The sequence below is a fragment of the Plectropomus leopardus genome, chromosome 19, assembly GCF_008729295.1.
Source record: "Plectropomus leopardus isolate mb chromosome 19, YSFRI_Pleo_2.0, whole genome shotgun sequence".
NCBI lineage: Eukaryota > Metazoa > Chordata > Actinopteri > Perciformes > Serranidae > Plectropomus > Plectropomus leopardus.
In genome coordinates, this window is record NC_056481.1 from 26,651,074 (window position 1) to 26,674,026 (window position 22,953).

The window sequence follows — 22,953 nt, forward strand, 5'->3', positions numbered from 1 at the left end:
ATAATATGTGTTAACTCTTACCTATCCCCATAATGGCATAAACTGCCTGGAAAATTATTATATTATATTATTATTATATTATATTAAAAGATGAAGAAAGTTACATGAAAATTAGATTATTATCAGAAAATTAACAAAATGTCCAGAAAATAAAATGTATAATTATTACAATTAAAAAGTTTAAACTAGGCTACACATTAATATCCTGGAATATTATTATATTATATTATTATTATATTATATTAAAAGATGAAGAAAGTTACATGAAAATTAGATTATTATCAGAAAATTAACAAAATGTCCAGAAAATAAAATGTATAATTATTACAATTAAAAAGTTTAAACTAGGCTACACATTAATATATAGATATATTTACTTTTTATGCACTTTTTTCCCAGGTCATTTTCTGTTTTTGTTTTTACTTTCATTTATCTACCTTTTTTGTGTGCTTCACATTTTTCCATAACTTCTTACTAATATTTGGATCATTTTATGTTTCTCATTGCCTTCTTTCCATATATCTTTTTTAAAGAAATCAAGCGAATCTGCTCAGGGTTCAAGGCCAAAGTAATACACAACATATAATAACATATGGTATAAACTGTTTATATGCTGTAGTAAGTATAATAGGATTTTTTTTGTAATGAGTCATTTGTAAAGCCATAAACTCTCTTGATGCTTGCTGGAAATGTGTCTATCAAATATGGAATATCAAAGCCAATCTGGTTGTCAAATACTGACACTTTGTCACATCCCTGGGCGTCTGATAGTGACGCATTGGGCAACCCTTTAGCGTATGCACAGATGAAATACTTTGTAACATATGGTTAATTTCGTGAAACTGTCGCAGTTTGGTTTAAAATTACTAGATTGGTTTGAATAAAACAAATTGTGTTTTGCGTTCTAATTACTACATGTCACGTGACGTAACATGACAAAACTATGTAACTTGAGTGATGTCAGGCACAATGACTGTTAAATATGTAACCTTATATTCAAACTACAGTGACTTTTTGTTTTCACACGGGACATAAAAATACGTATAAAGTTCGGTGACGTTACGTTATAACAACACTGACTTTTGGTTTTCGACGGGACAAGACATGTTGTCTCCTGGATGAAAATCCATCCACCATCCCAGCTGTAAAACCCTTCAACATTATGTCGGCATTTAAAAACTATATTCTATGAATGTAGCCTAGCTGCCAAAATTAAATACTGGCATTGTAGACTTATACAAGTGTAACATGTTAATGGTTTGCATGTTTTACACATATGACATAGTTCAGATTACATGTGAGCTGAGGACTAACAAAACAGGTATTTTTTAACAAGAGTTTGGGACATTTCCAGCCAACATTGTAGTGACCAAATCAGGTATTTTAAGAAAAAATGTGATCTTTCCTAACCCTTACAAAGTGGTTTTTGTGCCCAAACCTTACCACACATTAACCAGTGGTGTCACAGCATAAAATCGAAAACTTCAGTGTAGAGAATCATAAAGTTTCCACATATCTGCTTCATCCTAAACGTACAAAAGAAACATATCTGTGGTTTGCACAAATGTACACTGCAGACATTTAGTTTGAGTAACAGAAAATAAAAAATAGGATAAAAAAATTATCTTGCTTTTGGAATTAAAGTCTTAAATAGACAAACAGCTCCCTTTGCTCTACAGTTATGTTGTGGTCTGGCATGGCAACAGAGAGAGTGGTGTGTGTGTGTGTGTGTGTGTGTGTTGGGGTGTGGTGTGGTGTGGTGTGGTGGGGGAAACACCCATCTGTCTATTTACAGCGGCATGGGGAGATTTCGCTAAATATCTAATCCATGTAATCCTTCCACTGAGGCTGTAGAAAGAAACAGCACTGCACAGTGACCACTAGAGGGCGAGCTGACTGTTAACTGCTGATGAAAGTTTTCAATTACAGAGAAGGATGAATTAGAGTATACCTGTAGCTGAGACTTTGAGTACAAGTGGTGGATACATCAACAACGCAAGGATAGCTTACATTTTATGTATACACACACTTGAGAGGCACACACACACAGCTCCCCCACATGCGTGTGATGGCGCATGACTTTTCTAGTCTCAGTGGTCCAGAGATGTAGGGACATCTCTGCAGGGATGGGACGTCCTGACTTCATCACACATGTAAATTGCTGATTGAATTAGAGCTCTGTAGCGTCAGAGTGAGGCTCCACTTTACAGAACTATCACCTCGCATCATGTCACCCGCCTGCAGCCGTAGCATGACCACACTCTCACTTCTGCATCTCTGGACTTCATGTCCTCTATAGCCACACAAGTTTCATCGACATCCAAAAAGTCATGTCGTTAAAATACTCCCAAACAGAGTGTCTTATCCACTACCACTATCACTTTTTTACTCTTGTGATGTGACATACAATATGTTGAAAGAGAAACTAAATCTGTCCTCTAAACAGCAACAACATTCTGCCTGCTGAATGGCGGACTTGTCATATTTGACATCCTGTCACAAGATTTCTGTGTGTATAAACAATCTTTTTATATTAACATGGATAATTATAACAATGTGCAAAATGTAATGTGACATCTGTAGTGTTAAACCCGAAGTGAATTATCACCAACTCTAGGTTTTTTGGTTCTGGATCTCTAGACAGGTTTCCATTAAACCCTCAAACTGCGCAAACTGAAATTACGGATAAAAAACACGCCTAAAGGAAACACGTCAATCTTGAAAAACTTCCATTTATTGCAAAAAAGTGTTTACACCACATGGGGTGGTATTTCAGGTGATTCCAAAAAGTCATATTTCGCAAAACTTCAATCACATAATAATTCATCACATAACTCTTCAAAAGTTGAGTGGATCATCCAGACATTTTGAATCCCCAATTCCTCTGTGAAATCGTGGACTATCACCTCCCAGAAATCCCTTATACGTGGCCGCTCCCACGTACAAGGGGCTCGCCTTTCCATTATTACTCCATAAGACGTCTACGTAACCTTGGATTGGAAATAATGACGGCTAGTGCAGTGGCTACAGAAACAAAGCTGCTAATGTGTTGAACATCTATCACCATGCTTCTTGGAAATGTTATCACTCAATGGAAACGCAGTCAACTCACGACTGCGTCTTATCAACATTCTGAAAATACTGCTTAAGTTTCGTGCAAATCTGTTATGGAAACCTGCCTACTGCTCCAATCTCCTCTGTATTGTTTCTGCTCAGCACCAAATGGTACATAGATGAAGTTAGCAGCTATTACCTATCTGGTGAACACAGAGGAGAAAATAGCCAGATATGTAGCTGGACTCAGGAATGTTGTTAGCCTAGTTTAGCAAAAAAAAAAAAAAGGCTGGAAGTAGTAACATGGCAAAATGCTCTACCAACAACTCTAAAGCTCAGGAATTAACATGTTGTGTCTCATTTAATATTGAAAAAAACAGAAATGTAGAAACAGATTTGATTTTAGTTACATGCTTTATATCTTTCCTATGCTAAGCTTGCCAAGTGGCACCTTCACTCAGGCACATACACCAAAAAGTTTCTAGCTTTCAAGTTTACTTCTGCAAAATGCTCTGCTCCCACCTTACACTGTGATGATGTTGTGGATTTTTAAATTGCTTTTCTTGGCTCGAGGAAAGATCTACAAATGATAACCCTCCTTGGATCAAAGATTTATAATAAAAAAGGGTCATTATAGACCTTGTTTTCAGTGTGAGGTGTCCTGACAACAGCTTTACAGACTTCTCCTTTTTCATGGTCTTTTTGATGGCGAAATGCTTTCTGGGACTGCAATACTGTAAGAGGCCACTAGAAAAATAAGCAAGGCCCAGTGGATTTCCTGAGGGTGGAGTCTCTTTAAAATAAACATCCATATTCACATAAAATGTATGCTTTATCACCAAAAATACTTTAAGTAGGCAACAAAATTACTTAAGTTAGGTTAAGTCTAACAAAAATATCATGGCTTGGGTTAAAATAAGAACATTTACTTCATAATTAAAGTTACAGAGTATGCCATATGACCTTTGTTATGTAACCTATGTCACGTATTTTATGTAACACGTTTGTCACATGAAGTTAACTAGGCAACATAATTAAAACATCCAGTTTTACTTTTGGTTTCACATTAAAAAAAACAACAATGTTCTAGGTGAAAGTCACCCATCCACCACTTCTCCCTTCTCCCCTCATCCAACTTTGTCATTCTTTAAACTACATTGCTGCAGATGGGTTTACACTGGGGTTTGGTGAAAGCATCTCGTAAAGACACAAAAGGGTAACTTGCGTGTCTCTTACAGCTGTCATTCTTATATTTTTGTCGCACAGTTTTTCTGTATTTTTTTGTTAATAGTTTTGTATGTATTACTTTTGCTACAAGACACTATGTAGCTACATAAATTATGTATTCACTAGTCTTCATATTAGGATGTTATACTAAAAAAATGAACTACAGTTCACCTAAATGGAATCATCCAATGCAATCCAATCCAGTGCAAGAAAACTGCACTAAAATATCCTGAAATAACAGTATCTTTTTGTATTACGCATACTCATTATGCAAATTTCCAGTGTGAAACTTAGCTCTTGTATACAGAAAATGAAGTGCTCATGGCAATTTCTCTCTTTTGGTAAATCAGTGTAATTCAATGGAAAAAGAAAGTTTTATGAATGAAGTCGTGCTTTCAGACAGACACCTGGCCGTCAGAGGAGCAGTGGAGTCCTCCCATTTCACCCATAGGAAGAATATCTTTAATCCCTACAGAGAGCACATGTCAATCTCACAAAGCACAGGCCCGCACACCATTACACAACAGCCTTAATCTGCTGGATTTAAACCCCACCACTACTCACCACGCTTACCCGCTCATACGTACGCCCTCACACCACACAGTCACACACACACACACACACAAATAGGTCTTATCTGGCCTGCTCTGCATCCTGTCACACATACAATCTCTGGCAGGGTTTACAGCACTTTCCTAATTTTATTGCGGCGCAAAAACAAAACATTGACTGATTACATCGTTTTTGTTCAAATCAACACAGGAACTGTTTAAGGGTGTTGCATTTACACCACTGCACTGTAAATGTAACTAGGATACTCCCACACATTTTTATATTGGCGCACCGATGCATGTGCATCGCCTGCACACAGAGCAAACACACTGCAGGCACTCAGGGTGCTGTGATGGTGAGTGGTATTAGGATTCATTTACCTTCTAGGCTCCTGCTTGGACTGTTGCTGCCAACTCGGCTTAGTCACCTGAAATCAACCTGCTGCTAATGAAGACACACTGCAGGAGTCATGCTGTGCTGCTTGGTGCCAATACTTCCTGTCACATTCTCTTAAAAACGCGCAGATTTCGCTTTTTCATTATGTTCATGATGAGCCTCTGAGCCTCTCCTCCATATGTCATTGAGATTTGCCACATTCAGGCAACATTATTAAGAAGGCATGAACTTAAAGAGGTTGTTATTGTTTTAATCTGATCTCCAACAGTAATGCACTTACATCAAATTGGGGAATATGTTAGAGAGACAATTAAAAAAAGGCCAACATTGAGGCAGAAGAAGGCTAAAATATCCTGATTTAGTCCATAATAATAATGATAACAATAATATTTTTTTATCCATATACCATTTTTCAAGCTTAAGCACAAAGTGCGTCCAAATTAAAACATTTACAGAATAAAATAACCAAAATTTAGAACATTAAGAACATTAAAACACAAATAATACAATAGCAATATGTATAAAAATGCCCTAATATGAAAATTATGTATGGAGAAGAGAATTAACCTAATAAAGACATAAAAACTAAAGAAAATTGAAAAAAATAAAGACATAAGATAAAAACTAGGATAAAAAAAATAACCACATGCAGATAAGATACTAATAAGAGAAACAATATTGTATAAAACAGGATGAATGCCAATAAAAGAATAAACTCTTGGATTTAAGACAGGCGAAAGTGCAAAGAATATGAAGGGCTCAAAACTGTCACAAGGCAAAACTAAAATAGGACCACTATAAAATGCAACGATAAGTTAAAAATGTAACACCAAATAATAATTTCAGGAGAAAGCTTTTTCTATAAAAGTCAGTAGTAGTAGTAGTGGTGGTGAGTTTAACCCTTTGAAACCTGAATCGACATAATTTTTCTCATCACTTTTGTGTAGCATTCAGGTGCCTTTTAACCTAACCAAGTAGCTTTGTCACCTAAACGTGAGTAGATTGGTCATAAAAGTTTTCTGTGGACCTGAAAATGTATTTTTGAGATCAAAATGTGCATTTGGTGAGCAGAAATTGGCACGCTGATAGCAGAGGTGTAAATGAAAGGTAAAGGCCCCTGGACAAACCAAGCTGGAAGTAACAATGTGTTGCACTATGGTGGGCTCTAATACACTTTACGGGGAAAATAAAGTGTATCGTATTGTATAGTGTATTGTTTCGAATCGTATCGTATCCACTTTTTATATATCTGTATACAGGGCTCATTCTAACCTAACAAAAACACAGCTGATTATAAACTAATGAACATAATAAATATTATATTCCATCTCTGCCATTAGATCCCTAAAAATCTACATACTGGACCTTGAATATGGTGGCTGCACACCACTACAATGATGACTTCTTTGTTTCCATACACAGTGCATCAGTCAGCATATTTACATAACGTTAGAAAAAGTCGATTTATTGCGTTAGTCTGACTAAAACTTTAAAATAATACATACATGCATGCTGAAAAGTTATTCATGTTGTCACCGTGCAACATGCAACCTGTTTGCCGCTTATTTGGTATGTGACGTCAAAGGTCAACAGGAAGAAGGTCAAGTAGCAACCAGCCGAAAGGGGGCATGACCGTAGCTCCATTTAACTGTGCATGGAAATGTACTAAATGTTTTCATTGGCTGACCCTGCAAAATGTTCAAAGCTGAAAAAGGTTGAACTCCAACCTGCAAGTTTGCAGTTAGTTAAAACATATAAAGCATGAGTTAGAGGCAGATATTTGCAACTGAACTGACCCAAAACTGATCAGATCCTCTGGAAATTGGAATCCCTACCTAATCTCTACCTCACTCTACCTTTAATGATCATTTTAAAAGCCAGCAATGACACTAAACAAGCACAAATGGAAGTGGAGACTGAATGAGGAGCATGTGTTACTGGTTTCATTGTTAACTGCACTAAATGACTAGTGTCAGTCAACTGGAAACACATGCACAGAACAGATGAGACCTACACCGAGCCATCTGCTATGATAAAAGTAACACACTAATTAAAACAATAATCCACAACATCTGTATGCTGAATGGCCATTTTGTTATTCACAATTGAAAAAAAAAAATGAAAAGGTCACTTTTACGTAGATCCAGATAATACAGCAGAGATATCCTGATAGATTCAACTTATACCAAGTTCAAAACAGCTGGTTTATTTCCTTCTGGTGTTTTCTCATATTTTTGCCTTCTATTTTATTTCAGTTGCTACAGAGAAACTAGTTAGCAATCAAAGGATGATAAACTGAGAGAAAAGCTCTGTGGATGAGCAGGTGTGTCGGCTTCAAGAACTGCTTCATTTACACGTAGAAAAAAAAATCCCAACCAACGTGAGAGAGATCAGAATGGCCTCTTCTAATCTGTTACAAGATACACACACACACACACACACACACACACACACACACACAAACACACACACACACGTCATATGTTCTCCTCTGAGGACCCTCGGGGAGATGCACTCTGGAGGAAACCTATTATCAGGTCAGGAGTAAACACACACACACACACACGCACACACACACACACACACACACACACACACACACAGCACAGAACGAAGGCTTTCATCATTCTATTTAAAGCTCTGATACAGCTGAATGAACTACAGCGGAGCAGCAAAACAGGCAAACACACACACACAAACACACACACACACATGCACACACACACACACACACACTGACAAACTCTGACTTACGCAAATACACAAACATTATTACACACACAGAGCCCATCCCCGTGTAGCTCTGTGTGTGCGTGTGTTTGTGAGTGTGTGTTTGACAGCACAGATGGGACAATCAACCCCGCTGCAGGTGTGAGCCGTGAAGACTGCAGCACCCTGATGATGTCACACATGAGCCCTGTGGGGCAGCAGCACAAAGATGATGTCAGACCTGGAGTAAAAGCAGCATCAGCAGGGGGGACAACACATAGCATCATTATCCAAGGGGAGGAATGTCATAACTTACTTTGAATATAAAGATAAGTAATGATGGTACATTGTTAACCTCTTTATTTTATTGGGGACATTCTATATTAATAAAGCCAAATGCTCTAACTAGAACTCCTCATTTAAGTTCATTTTCATTGAAATAGATGTTTAGTTTGTGTGGGGAAAAAGGGAATTGGTAATAATTGTTCCACAAGTTGCAAGAAATTAGTAGATTTTTCAAGGGAGGGGGCGGCGCTCAGGAAAATGTCAAGGAATAAAAGAAAAAATAAGGCTAAGGAAAGTTGTTACAACTCCACCTATATGAATTATTACCATAATAGCCAATGTTACAGAAAATTATTTTAATCTTTACACACTTTTCAGGTCACTTCCTTTATTTGTTTTTGTTTTGTTTTGTTTTGTTTTTAATTTTCAGCTTTGTTTAACTAATTTTGTGTTAATCTTTTGTCATTTATCAGAAAGCTGCCCTTTGCCACCTTCTAATGAAATAAATTCAGCCAATTTGGTCAGGTTTCAAAGGGTTAAAGAAGTTTGTCACCCACTTATTTATTTAAGTATTTAAGTATTTTTATTCTTATTTATTTTACTTTCTGCCATTGCCTCATGCCTCCCTTTATTTTAAGGTTTTGAACCAGTATGACTGAATGTTTGTATTTTATATTCTAAATAAAGTTTAATACATGTTTTTGACTATAAAAAAGCAAGGGTGATTTATGATAAATGCACAAATATACAAATATACTGTGTAGCTAATTATATGAAATTTGGTTGTTTTTGTCCAATGCTATAATATCCCTGTGCTTCTATGGTTGTATCACTTGAATCATGAACCATGATAGTAAATGCAATTTGTTTGTTTGTTTGTTATTTTATTTATGATGACAGCCTGTGATATGTCAACTAACAGCAACATTGATTGTGACAGTGCACCTAGTGGAAATAGCATGTGTTTTCTCCGTATGCCAAATGTGGTAAACATGACATCATTTACAAAATAGTTAAAATTACAAATTAAAGGAAAAGCCCAGAATGACACCCAGAAACAAGGCAAGGCATGTTTTTATGCTCTGATGACTGTGGAATCAGAAATGTCAGTTTAATGGGTTTCAATAGAGCATTTTTTGCACTTAACAGTCTGAATGTAACAATTTAGTTTCTGCAGTGTATTTTAGACTTATTGTAGGTATAAGTGATGAATCTATGATCAAAAGATGAAGAATTAAAAGTGTGTAAAAAACGTGTGTATATAGTGTGTAAAGTCAACTAACAACCATTTTTTTGTTTTTTTTTTTTAGAAAAAAGCCAGCAAATGGCGTATTTACAGCCAAACAACATGCATTATAGCAGGTTTTGGTTTTGAAAGATACTCAACACTTTCACAATATACAGTAATCACACAATAATATGCTGCTTTCTAGTCAATTGATACTTGTTTTTAAATGTGATTGAGTTGAAACCACAGTGGCACAAACACTCATTTCATCATGATGAAGTGAGACACAAAAGCATTGGGGGCTATTCTTACATCCGGGCGTGTAATCGACATCCCAGCGCTGTTATCAGCACTCAGCAGAGGAGAGGGGAGGAGGAGAGGAGGAGGCGCGAGTGAAAGGGGGAGGAGGAGGAGACAAAAGATAGAAGGGCAGGAGGGGAGACTGACAAATTATCATGACAAATTCCCATTACTGCCTGCGCCTCATATGTTTGCACGTCAGACAGGTCTGTTTGATCACATAGTTCGGCTCCCATCTGAGAAAAATTCAGCTGCCGTGTATGTAGTCTCTGTGTAGCTGTGTGACAGCACACACTGAAGAATAGGACACATAATTCTAACAGTAAGTTTAACACATTTTCTGAATGGAGAGCTGCCTCTGAGTTCCACTGTAGTAAAACAGTGTGCTGATAACTATCAAATTACTGTAAGTGAACAGTATTGATAGTAACTTTAAAGCCTCGTTCCCACTGCGCCTGCTAACACTTGCTAACATTTGGCTTTTTAATGCAATGGGAAGACGTACAATAGACCCTGCAGTAGACACAGGTTTTTTATCGCTTCCGATTGGCATGTATAGGAACGCAACACCTGGGTGAACACGGTAATTTCAGCTCTTTAACCAGCGAGATGCAATAACGCATCCAAATACATCTGCACCAAGTTTGAAATAAAGACTGAATAAGTAAGAGATAAATAACGAGAAGAAACCTCTGTTCCTGCCGCTGTCTGCTGTTTACCTTTTCTCCTGACTGTCGTGACGTCACATAGACACACAAACAAGACAACGCAGAAGCCCGACTTGCTCTCAGGTGCTAAGTTCATTGGCAGTGGGAATAAAGCCATTTAGCGAGTTTACCCGTGTTTAAAAAACTTTAAAAACCCTCTAATTGCGGTAGGAATGAGGTATAAGTTAGGCTATACGGTTTAGTTGCAATATTCTAATAAATAGTAACATAACATGTCTGTATTGATATTAACCTTTCAACATAGCCTACCTCTTACCTCTGCTAATTTTTCACCGAGCTTCAATCTGCATCAAACTTGTATCTTTATTCAAGCAGAAAAATTGTCATTGGGATCCACCCATTGGAACTTTACTGAGACACTGTAAAACAACATCAGCCCTCCCTCAGAGAAACACACATGCAGACATTTGCGTCTGAAATTTCCTGCAAGGCACAAGTTAAAGCACTGACCACTGTTGACTTGTATTTTTAAAACTAGCGTGCGCATCTCGGCTCAGCTGCTTTGAATGTCATTGCTGCTTGACTGCAGTCCATTCTTTCTAATTAGAAGTGCCTGGTTTCACTTCTGTCCTCTCTTTCCTGTCCTCCACTGGCCCCTTTTGATAAATAATCTTTTTTGCACTCTGGCACTTTAGGTATACTAAAAGTACAAAAACAATTCCCTGTGAGAATCACTTTATTATTTTTATTAATTTAGTTTGAATCAGAAAATGGTTGGGGGCACCCAGCACCCAGTTGGGGGCAGTTTTGTCCAGCGGGTCATAAGATGAGTATCACTGGTTTAGAGTAACTTAAAATACTTTTGGAAAAACAAAACAGCAGTATTTCAGTGTTCTTTCAGTAGATTTACTAATGTGATGGAAATAATATGATATTCTTGTAGGCTACCCATAAGACAGGAGCTTAAAGTTCTCCTATAGAAAAATTTAGTTTCAAGATATTTCATTTCAGCATAACTATCAGCAGCCTTAATCCAAAAATGTGGGCATGCAAAAATAAAAGCAAAGGACAGTGGAGGAAAGAGCTGGAGAAAAAGAGACTTTACATATAGGCATGGCAGGGTTAGGCTCTTGATAAAAACACTATATGACACTTTTTATAGAAGCTCTGACTGGTAGAATGTAGTTGGCTCTCATTAGCACTGGCCAAACATAGACTGTTTCTGTGGTGTGTGTGTGTGTGTGTGTGTGTGTGTGTGTGTGTGTGTGTGTGTGATTCCTCTGGTCACACACGCAGTTATATTCACACTCCCCTGCAATGATCACTTATAGCAAAAGACATTATAGGCTGTTGCACACACACGTGTGCACAAACACACACACACACACACAAACGCACACACCTACACACACTCTCTGTCTGTTTCTTAGCAGCTGCTCTTCATTGTTTGCCAGTGAATTCATGCATTTAGACACACTTCTCCAAACAATAGAGTAAAATGTGTGCTGCTGATTTAATGAGTGAGAAATATGGTAGGGAAATGAAAACGATCCCTGAGCCTCAGCAGCCACTGCTACAAAGATTTATTTTAATTTTCCTCTCTTTGAAAGCTAACCTCAAAATGATGAAAGAAAAGTTATTTTCAAAGCAATAAAACACACAACTGCTGTAACACACTTAGGTTTTAGCTTCTAACTGGGTTTGACTGGACGGGTAGTTTGGCTGCTAATGTTAGCTAGGCCAGCAGAGTTTATTTAGATATTGCAGACAGCTCACTGACTTCATGACTCCTCTGTTTTACTTGTGTCACACTATGTTTTAGCATGCAAGAGTGAAAAAATGCAATCGTTTTATCATAAGAGTAAAAGAAGAAGAAACTCTAAAGCATGCCAGCTGAGGATACTAACATTGATAATGATGTTATTTTATAACAACAGTTGTAAACTTGATGTCATAAATGCATAAACACTGCTGGCAAAAGTCAATGTTTGGTCAGTGGTAAGAAACTTTTTTTTTAATTAATTCACATATTAAAAATCAATTTTTGATCACATGTAAAGTGTAATATGTTATAAATGTTAACTGCTGTCCATGTAGAGGGACCTAGATTATATATAAAAATATTACATATTAAAATATATGAAAAAAATAAACAAACTGAAAAGAGCTTCCAAACCTCTTGTTTAATGCTCTTAGCATTAAAATGCAACCCATCTTCTTTGTAGCGTCCATGTTGTTTCCACTATCTCAAAGCTCATGAACAAAACAAAGTCAGATTAACAACTTCCCAACTTGGAACAACTGTCCGACTTCACGTGAGTGCACCATAAGAGGCGAGTGTTTGAAATGATTTATGTAAAAATCATTTATTTGGAAAACTTTAGGAGGCTTTGATATAACGTCAAGTGTGAGTCCTAGTTCCTACAATAGAATCTGTGCAACGGGGCGGTGACTGCAAAGTCAGCATAATGCATAGAGTCACAACAGCCAAATACACTTGAATTTCCCTTTAGCGTGTGGAGAGAGGGATTGGCTGCTGGGACAGACAGGCTTTAATAGAACTGGAAAAAAAACACTTTGTGATAAACGCAACAATAACGCTCTAATGAAGGCTCCATTTACTGCACAATGAATGTGTGTCAGCCACTGTACAACAGGGAGATGATAGCGCTTTTGTTTTCTCTGCTAGCTATCCACAGCTATCCCCAGTTACCAAAAAGGAATCAGCGTAAGATTTTTGAACTTCTGTCCCCAGTAGCTGAAATGGTGGATGGAGGAACAACAAAAGTAACTGTGGAAACTCTTTCCACCAAAAGAAAACGGTTCTTAGGAAAACAGAAATCTTTTTTCAGAAATCATTTTCAATTTTAGAAATCATTTTCTTTCATCCTGAAAGACGTTGTGTGTTCTGATCAAGAAAGGCACTGTATGAATAAACTTTACTTGCTTACATTGTCCTTGTGGTAACTGTAAACTTTCAGACTTTCTCTTTCCGCTTCCACATCATGCAGAATTGTCTTAATCATAGTTACCAATTAGAACTAAATATAGAAATTACATGCACAAATGCATGTATATCCAACCCAAATTTAAATAAGTGGTGCAAACAGTACAGGAGCAGGAGATGTTATGTGCTTGGCTGTGCGGTAAAGGGTTCATTTTAGCTTTTGTGGGTGCTTTGAGAATTACTCACTTTTTTTTTCTTTTTGTCTGATCTGTGCTGGTTTAGCAGCTGCAAAAGTCGTACCCTCCTTTTGTGAATCAGCTTTACTGCCTGATGTAATTATGTTACAGTCAATAAAGCTGTCTACATACGCTGCATTATTACTCATTTTCCACTTGTGAAGCATCTTTTTAGGCTTCAAGTCTATTTTCTTCTATTTTGCGCTTGTAACATGTGTATTAGATTCAGAGTGATGCCAAATTCACACAGCAGTGAAAGGAGTATTCACTTATATGATGGCATAAATGCATTTTTACAGAGGGCTCCCCCTTTGGATACACATATTCTTTTTACAGAGATCACAGAACTTCCCTCTGTCCAGCTTCCCTCTTATCACTTTTGTTCCCTGTGTTGTTGTGCCCATCCCTCAGCTGGCTGAGTCTGTGAGGGCAATGTACTGAGTGAGATTCACATGTAAGGACACACACTGGCCATTAGAGCACAAGTGGCCGTTGCAGTGTAATAGAGAGAGGATATAAAAGCAAAGTCCCAGGAGAGGCCCCGAGGCTTCAGACAGCAGCGCTGCGGAACTGGACCCAGTGCCGAGGACATGTCAGTTCAGTCTGAGTCACTTCAGTGAGTCACACACTAAAGCTCATATATGTTGACCAAACCTCACAAAGCCCTTTCCGCTCTTTCACATACAATACAGGATGTGTATTTTTAAACCTGTTTCTAGAGGTTTTTGAAGCACGCGAGCTGAATTTCAGCTGGGCCTAAGTTCACACTACAGCTCAACACATCTGAGTTAGTGAAGACTGATTGCCTAAAATTGAATTTGGATTAATGTTTGGAGCAGTGATTAAACCTTTGAAACCAGAGCAACTTTTTATTTCTTTAAATAAAAAAATGGGAAGAGGGCAGCAAGCAACAAGAAATGTTCAAAAAAAATAGCAAGAAAGCATTAAAAATGTAAAAAAAACAAAAAAAAAAAAAAGTTACCTGAAAATAAGCAATAAATAAATATAAAGACAATGACCTTAAGAATGCACATCTGGTTTTCTGGAATTGTTTCCCACATTTTTGGCAATATCTATCCTTCCAACTAATTTTCAGATCATTTCCGAGTACTATTTTCTTCCTTTTTTTTTGCATTTTCATTTCTTGCAAATTTTCTCTTTATGAGTTTTTTCCATGTTTTTTAAAGAAATAAAACCAGTTTTCTCAGGTTTCAGAGGGTTTACGGCGTAAATGAAAGGTGTCTGAATGCAGCACAAGAAAACTGATGTGGATGCATTTGTTAAAGGGTTAATGCTGTTAGATTTTCAGTTTTAACAGAACAATCAATGCCGCTCTGTGAAAGGATAATTGCAATCTTAATGATGGATTAATAGATTCTGGGGAGGTTTTAAGGTCATGTCCATGTTAAAAAGTGCTGTATGTGACATTTAAAATATTAATATATCAACAAACCACTATTTGCAGCTCAGTCGCTGTGAGAAAATGTTGGCATTGTAACTTTCTGCAAACCACAAATATGTGACATTTGCACGTTTTATACGTATCATATCAAGGTTTCTTAAGTGATATATACCAGCTGATGTTGTCATCTGGAGGATATTGTGTATGAGCGCAGCACAAGAAAAGGGATCTCGCTCCAGGTTTCAAAGGGTTAACTTGTGTCTTTCCTGACTGAAATACAAAAGTACTCCAGAACTCAGAACTAATTACTGCACTTTCCAAAATGTTTAAGTACTCCTAATACAGCCTCTGCTCCTATTATTGATAGTAATTACATATTGTCATGTATATTTAGATGGAATCAGATCAATACATGTCATTAAAGTTTAATTCAAGTTTAAGTCTCCCCATTATTAACCAGCTGTAAATATTTAATCAGCCAAAAGTGCATTACATGAATAATATTGCAATAAAAGCATATTATTGTGCTCTATAAGTGGCATTCAATATAATGATGCATGTTTTTTAGATCTTGTTGGAAAGTTCATCAGTTTGAACTTGTCTCCTATTTGTTCCAGTTAATGTGTTTGTCTGTCCACAAGAGCAAGAACAGGATATCCTGATGTTTCCACACACAGAAATACATAACCTCCAAAAACACAATGCACCTTTCACACTCATGCTGACTACATAGTTTCTCCATTATCCTGCCAGGCAGAATGACTTGTTCCACCCCAACTCTCTCAATGCCTGCTCTATGTTATTATACACTATCCCCTATATCTACACTACATAAAGAGCTCCCAGACCTGCCGTGCCTTGTTTCTCTGACTGTCTGTCTCTGTCAGCCACTCTGAAAAGACCACACACTCTGTCTCACAGTCTTCACATAGACATGCGCATAACACAGACAGAATAAACTGCATCACTTGGCTAAAAATACACAGCCGTCCTTTCTCTCAGAGATGCCCTCTCCCTCATAGGGACAAGCCCGAAATACTCCCCTCTTCATTTCACTGGGTTTTGTTGCACTTGGCACACTGCAGTCCCTCTACTAAAAGCCTCCAAAATACACTACAATACTGAAAGATTTCTAAAAAAAAAAAAAAAATCTTTGGGTCAAACTCCACACACAGGCTACACATACAGCAAAAAGTGTCCCATTTCACCGACAGAAACACCATAGAGTTCCCTCACTGGCCCAAGTCAAATGATTGTGCCACATGTTGTCGCTGAAAGGAGATCCTCTCAACAAAGGAAATCACAAATCAAAACTATAGTGCGTAATAAAATCTATTAATGGGGAGCAGGAGTCAGTGCTCCATTCAAAACAAGCTAAACTCAAAAACAAAATCTCAAAAAGCTGCCAAGCAATTTTCTCAGCAAGTTTTAGTTCCTAAAAAGGAAAACTTTATTTCAAAGCAGGGCCAGATTAAGTGGCCTTAGGTGGCGCTGTGGCATAAATTAGGTGTGGGCCCCTTTATTTGTTCATGGCGACCATGCCATTTTTAACCCTTTGACACCTGAGCAAACTGGTTTGATTTCTTTCAAAAACATGGGGAAAAGGCAATGAACAACCTAATTAGACATGGCCCAAAACATAGTAAGAAATTAGTAAAAAGTTACAAGAAAACTACCTGAAAATAATCCAAAAAACAAATAAAATGAAAAAATACTCAAAAAAGTGCAAAAAAATATCTAAAAATGTATTTATTTCTTCTGAAACATAATTCTAAATATATAATTACAATGATACAGATGTATTTTCTGAATATTTCCCTATTTTATGATAATGTTTTGATCATTCTCCCCTCTTTCTTTCCTTTTGTTTAGGGTTTTTTGGGGGAGCATTTCCTTGGCCGATGTGAGGGTCTAAGGACAGAGGGATGCTGCATACTGTAAAGCCCTCTGATGCAAATTGTGATTTGTGATAATGGGCTTTATAAATAAAATTGACTTGACTTGACTTGACTTGAATTGACTTGACTTAAAACTGATTTTCTAGTAATTTTCTTCAGCATCCTTTACTAATGTCTTGCAATTTATGGGTCAAATTTGCCAAGTTGGTCATTGCCTTTTTTCCCCATGTTTTTGAAAGAAATCTAACATATTTGCTCAGATTTCAAAGGGTTAAATCGCTTGTGAGAAGCATATGAATGCAACACAGAAACACTGATGCTGAGTTTTGACAATGGGGTCATTTGCCATTAACACAACTGCACCCATGAAAAAAACAGCAAACACTGGCTATAAAAGAAACTTCTGGTGTGAATCAGTACTAATATTAGCAGGGTAACTTGGTAGCCCTTTAGTGTTTAGTGTTGTTTAATGGAGCTATAACCATATAGCACTTAACTGTGCATAGAAATGTATTGAGTGCTACCACTGGCAGGCTAGGCTAATGTTAGACCCCATATTTAAATAGTCTAAATGCTAAATGTTGTGAGGGAACTAATGGTTAATAGCTGATGCTGATTTGAAATGTGTATCAGTGGTTGTAGTTAGTAGAGTATGACATTCTCCAGTTAGCAGTTAACTACAGATGTTGACAGCACATCTCTCAGCAACAATATGTCACTCAGCCGATGCCATGGAAAACACCCAGCCAGGAGCTCGAGCTTTAGACAGGTTTCCACAAATATGTCCCACAATAGCTGCGGAAGGCGATCATTGTCTTTCTTTTTTAAAAAAATGTTTAAAAAAAAGTCTGCAGTAACTGCAGCTCTTTCACCATGGATTGTCAGAGTGCTAAATGACAATTATATATATTCAAGATATACATTCAAGCACTTCATAGATGAATTATCATGATGGTGCAGATTATAAATCGAGTCCAAAACAGAACTCACATAACAATAACAATTCACTTTGAGCTGCTCTGCATAAGAGCTGCAGAGATGCTTGGAATTTCAAAGTAAAGGGACTAAAAAGACTTCTTTTAAGCATAATACCTCTGTGCTTCTCAATAGTGTGAGAGACAGAAAGAGAGAGACAAAGAAAGAAGAAAGGACATTGAGGTTGTTCAGGTTGAAAAAACTCAAGGCGAACTCTTCCGATGCATTTCAAACACGCTTGTCTTAGTGAAGTTTGCTTGTGCATTCAAATACACATGCACCCACATGCTTTGGACAAAGTGTGTGTGAGTGTGTGTGTGTGTGTGCGTGCGTGTGTGTGTGTGTGTCAGCGTCTTCTCACCTGGGCCATGGTGTTCAGCAGGACTTGGGCTCGCTCCTGGTCCTCAGCATGGCTTGTGAAACCTCAGCTTGGTTCTCTGCAGACGACGTTGATGATGAAGGGCTGTGTGTGTAGGGGGGGAGTTCCCGTCACACAAACACACCTTAGTGTTGTATCACTTGTGTCGCTGGTCGCTCACACGCATCCCCTCCTCCTCCTCCTCTTGTGTGACAGCACCGTCCTCTGAAAGGCTCGCTCTTGGAAACACAGCACTCCTCCTCTCTCTTGTTCTGCCCCTTCTTCTCTCTCCTCCTGACCACAACCTGTGTGACTGTTTTTCTCTTCACCCGACACAGAAGGAGAGAAGATGTCAGAGGAGCTTATATCCTTGTATTTCTTTCCTCCACGCTCCTGTCTTCTTCCAGTGTGTGGTTTGGTTGTAATCTGGGCTCACACCGCACACTGCCTCTCCTTTTCCTCCTCCTCTGGTTCGCTCCGCTCCTTCTCTCCCTCAGCTGCTCCCCCTCCTCCTCCTTCCTCTAAAACCCTCCTGCGTTTTCCCTCCCTGTACTGTACACAGCATTAGTGAGAGACAGAGGGGAGGGGAGGGGTTGAGGGATCAGAGGGATAGAGTGTGTGTGTGTGTGTGTGTGTGTGTGTGTGTGTGTGTGTGTGTGTACCATGTGACCTGCTGGTGTAGTAGGATTCCCCCAGCAGCTGTCGCACTCATTCCTTCATAGTGCTTTACTCTGAGCTTCACACACTTCCATTGATGAGCAGTATCAGTAAATGGTCAGTGGAGCAGGGATACTTCTGCAGTTCTATCCATCCATGGTCTAAAGCAGAGATACTCAACCTGCTTTTGCAAAATGACAGGGGGGTAGGGGCCAGCCGCAGCAGCCCCATACATGTTTCTGGGATTTTAAAACCTTTCCCCGATTTCAGGACGTTTCGAAGAACATTTTTAGGAATCTGAAATATTTTAAGGATTTTAGGATACTTCAAGGACTTTTGGATGTTTCTAGGGTTTCAGGACATTTGTAGGGGTTTGGGACAATTTTCAGGTTTAAGAACATTTCTAGGACTTTTTGAAATTTCTAGGGTTTCAGGACATTTCTAGGGGTTTAGGACATTTTCAATTTTTATTAACCAAGTTCTGTTTTGATGCTGTTTTAAACAATTCTTAGTGTGAATCCCTATCTGGGGCCAGATTTGGCCTGCGGGTCATAAATTGAGTATCACTAGTTTAAAGGCTGGTCAGTATTTACCCACCATGATGATATATAACTTTGAGACATGTTCAGTGCAACAAAATTGCACTGAACAGACACAAATAAAGATACACTAATCAGTATTTTTTCCTAATAACATTGATTTAATCACTATGTGAAATTTGAAAGGGGATGGTAATTGTGACAAACCCACAAAGAACAACAACTAAACTCAGAGAGCCCCACATGTTACCTCATGCTAATGTCTCTACTGGAAAGCCAACTGTTCAACACCACCTGAGCTGGGTGTGTGTGGGAGAGCGACAACTTTTGGGGGAATATCGGTGTTTGAGTCAAGTCAGTGCCTGTTAAAAAAACATCAGTGAAGATGACATTAAGACAACAGCATAAGTTTGGTCCATAAACAGTAAAAATAACAGATGTAGCTACTGTGACCATATTGTGGATGAGAGGTTGGAGGTGTGGAGGAGTAAGAGGTGGATTATATTGTCAGGATAGGAAAGTCTGGTAAACAGTATTTACACCATGAAAGGCCTCAGCTTTATATTAAAGTCAAGAGTTCACCACTAATATAAGAATTGCTGCTGCTGAAGATAAATCAGTTGTGCATCCTTATGTAAAATTTTAGCTTAAAGTTGTTTACAGAATTCAGCTTGAGGGAGTTCTTTTGACAGATGATGAAGTATTGATCAGTTGTAATCAATCTGACTATATTACATCAAATATCGACAAGGTAGTTGTACTGAGTGGAACAGCAACTGACAGAAATCACAAATTAATTGCTAATTAATTGCAAAATTGCTGCATTTTAAACAGTTTTGTTTTTTAATAGCAACACACATGTGAAACACAGCAACACACACACATGTACACAGAGTCATTCCATCCTTGAGGAATGAGGAAAAGGACATCCTGTGGTGCTTCCCCTGAGCTGTATAGCTGGAAACTCCCACCCCACAACAACAGGAACGGGCAGGCTGCCCCGCCACATCGCCCCACTGTTCTCCTCTTTACAAATGACTCCTGTTACTCCTGTTTGCACAGTAGCTCAGTGCTCACAGACACATGCCCTGCAACATTAACCTCCACCAGATTTCATTTATGGTTGATTATTATACTCATTTTTTTTTTTTTTTTTGCTGATTTCTACCAATTATTGCTATTGGGCACTACAGCCCTGTGCACAGCCTTAACCTTTGGCATCACTCACTTTAAAAGAGGTGTATTTAACCAATTTGTGAGTTTATCACTGAAATGTAACGAGGAGCTCAGAGTGATCTCAGAGGCTTGAGATCAGAAAACGTTGCGCAGGACAGAAACTATGGAAGATGGATGCTGCCATCTAGTGTACAATACAGGTTCATGGACCTGACTCCATACATGAACAGTCTATACAGTGATCACAGTATCAACATCCGACATTTGGAACCACGGGTCCAAATCATGCACTTTACCAACATACATGAAAGATGATTTAACCCTTTCACACCCGGCTTGACATCAGTTTTCTTGTGCTGCGTTCAGATGCCTTTCATTAGCGTGTAAATCTCTGTAAATTGAGTTATTTGGTTTGATTTCTCTCAGAAACATGGGGAGAAAATGTTATCTTGATTATGAGCTATTATCAAAAAACAGGGGGAAATGTCCAAAAAAAAATTAGATTAATAATTCTCTTAAGTGTATATTTAAAGTTATGTAACAGAAAACAGAAAAATATGTCTGTTTAACTTTAAATATAGTCTATATATGGGGAATCAATCTATGGCAGTCTTAATTTTAAATTCACATTAACAAAATAAAATGATTCACGTTGGGAATTGTTTTTTTACTTTTAGTATAAAGTCCAGGAAACATTCTAGAAACATCCTAAAATCCTAGAAATGCCCTAAAATCCTAGAAATGTCTTAAAATAAAAATCATCCTAAAATCCTTGAAACATGTATGGGGCTGATGCAACTGGCCCTGACCTCTTGTCATTTTTGCAGAAGTATCCCCAAAACAAAGTAAGTTGAGTATCCCTGCATTATGGCGTTAATGAATGATTTGCATGTGTAATGTTGGCCTGCTGATTGTAGGCCAGTTTGAGTACCTGTCTGCTGTTTGTGCACGCAGAGAAGTGTCCCGTGCTGGAGTTGAACAGTAGATGGCGGTAACGCTATCTGTACAATGAATGGCAGCCGAAGAGGAAGCAGCCGAACCATCTGCAAGCTAACGCTATGTTTTTAGCATTCTGACATGTCAACATTGAGCTAGCTTGTTTACTGTGCAGCCTTTAATGCTCGGCAAACCCGCTGCACCATAATACACTGAAAAAGAAGTCCATAGCTTCTGGTCTATAGTTTGCAATTTCTTTCTTTCTCAGGCTTCAGCTGAAGTGGAAGCTGAGCCAGCTAGCTCTCCCAGCTAGCGCTAACTCTGCTAATTTAACATTAGCCGAGCAGACAAACAGCAGCACTGCCGGCAGGGTGAGTGTACAATATACCTGTTTGTTCAGGTTCTTCAGGCAACGTCAGTTAAGTTATTTCCGCATGAAGCTAACGACCGCGAGAACGTCTAATTGCACCAAACTTCATTACTAAGTTTTATATTAAGTTGTTGCTCGTTGGTTACCACTAAATGTAAAGCACAGGCCAGGCTTCATGTCTGAACGCACACTGATTAAAGTGGAATACATACTGCAAATACATGATACTTAACATGGGATAAAAGCTGGAGTTTATGGCAAAAAACACGAACCACATGGATCAGAATAGGTATGAAAATTCTGATTACACAGTTGCAACCAAAGTGAAGTATGTGTATGATTTTGAATTTAGTGCAGCATTGTATTAAACAATATTTTACTTAAGATGAAATCATTGATAATTTACTATTCGGATATATTCATATGTAGTAGAGTTAGTCCTTACAGTGCCTCTGAAGGGACATGGGGGAGTAAAAAGGAGATACTGGAGGAGAAAATTGGATGAGGAAAAGAAATTTTGATAGAAAAAATTGAAACAAAATAGATGTTGGAAAAGAAAGAGATGGTGGGGAAAAGCAGTCTTTGATGGAAAAAAAATTGAAGGTGGGAGAAAATTAGTTGGTGATAAATAGATGAAAGAAATTAGATGGCAAAAACAAGTGTGTCGAAAAAAATGATGGTGGAAAAAAAAAAGAAGTCTATAGGGGGGAAAAAGTAGTATTAGTAGTAGTAGTTTCTGATTTATAAAGTCAGATAACTTTAAAAATCAGTGTAACTGTCCAAAACCCAAATATTTTAAGTTAATTATCACAGGAGATAAAGAAAACCAGTGAAAATCATGCAAATCAACAAAAGCAGTTTTGTTGGTCATTTAAGTTGTTGCTGATACATTTTGTGTTGTCTCACTGTTTGCAGACATGGCCAGAGCCAGGTGGGATCTGAGGACACACAAAGTTCATCTGGATCTGCGGTGTGATCTGTAGTAACGACGGGGCTCCAGAGCTCATGTCTACCTCACACACCCTACTTCACACACCGCT

At 38.0% G+C, this 22,953-nt stretch overlaps 1 protein-coding gene across 1 annotated transcript in view; it reads right to left on the reverse strand.

Annotated features, from left to right (window-relative positions):
- LOC121958979 (rho GTPase-activating protein 23-like) overlaps positions 1–18,280 on the reverse strand; it is an 82,515-nt gene extending 64,235 nt beyond the window's left edge. The window contains exon 1 of the mRNA XM_042508164.1: positions 18,239–18,280. Within this exon, the coding sequence (XP_042364098.1) occupies positions 18,239–18,247 (9 nt within the window). The 5' untranslated portion in view covers positions 18,248–18,280. The remainder of the gene's footprint in view (positions 1–18,238) is intronic.
- Between the last annotated feature and the right edge of the window lie 4,673 nt (positions 18,281–22,953).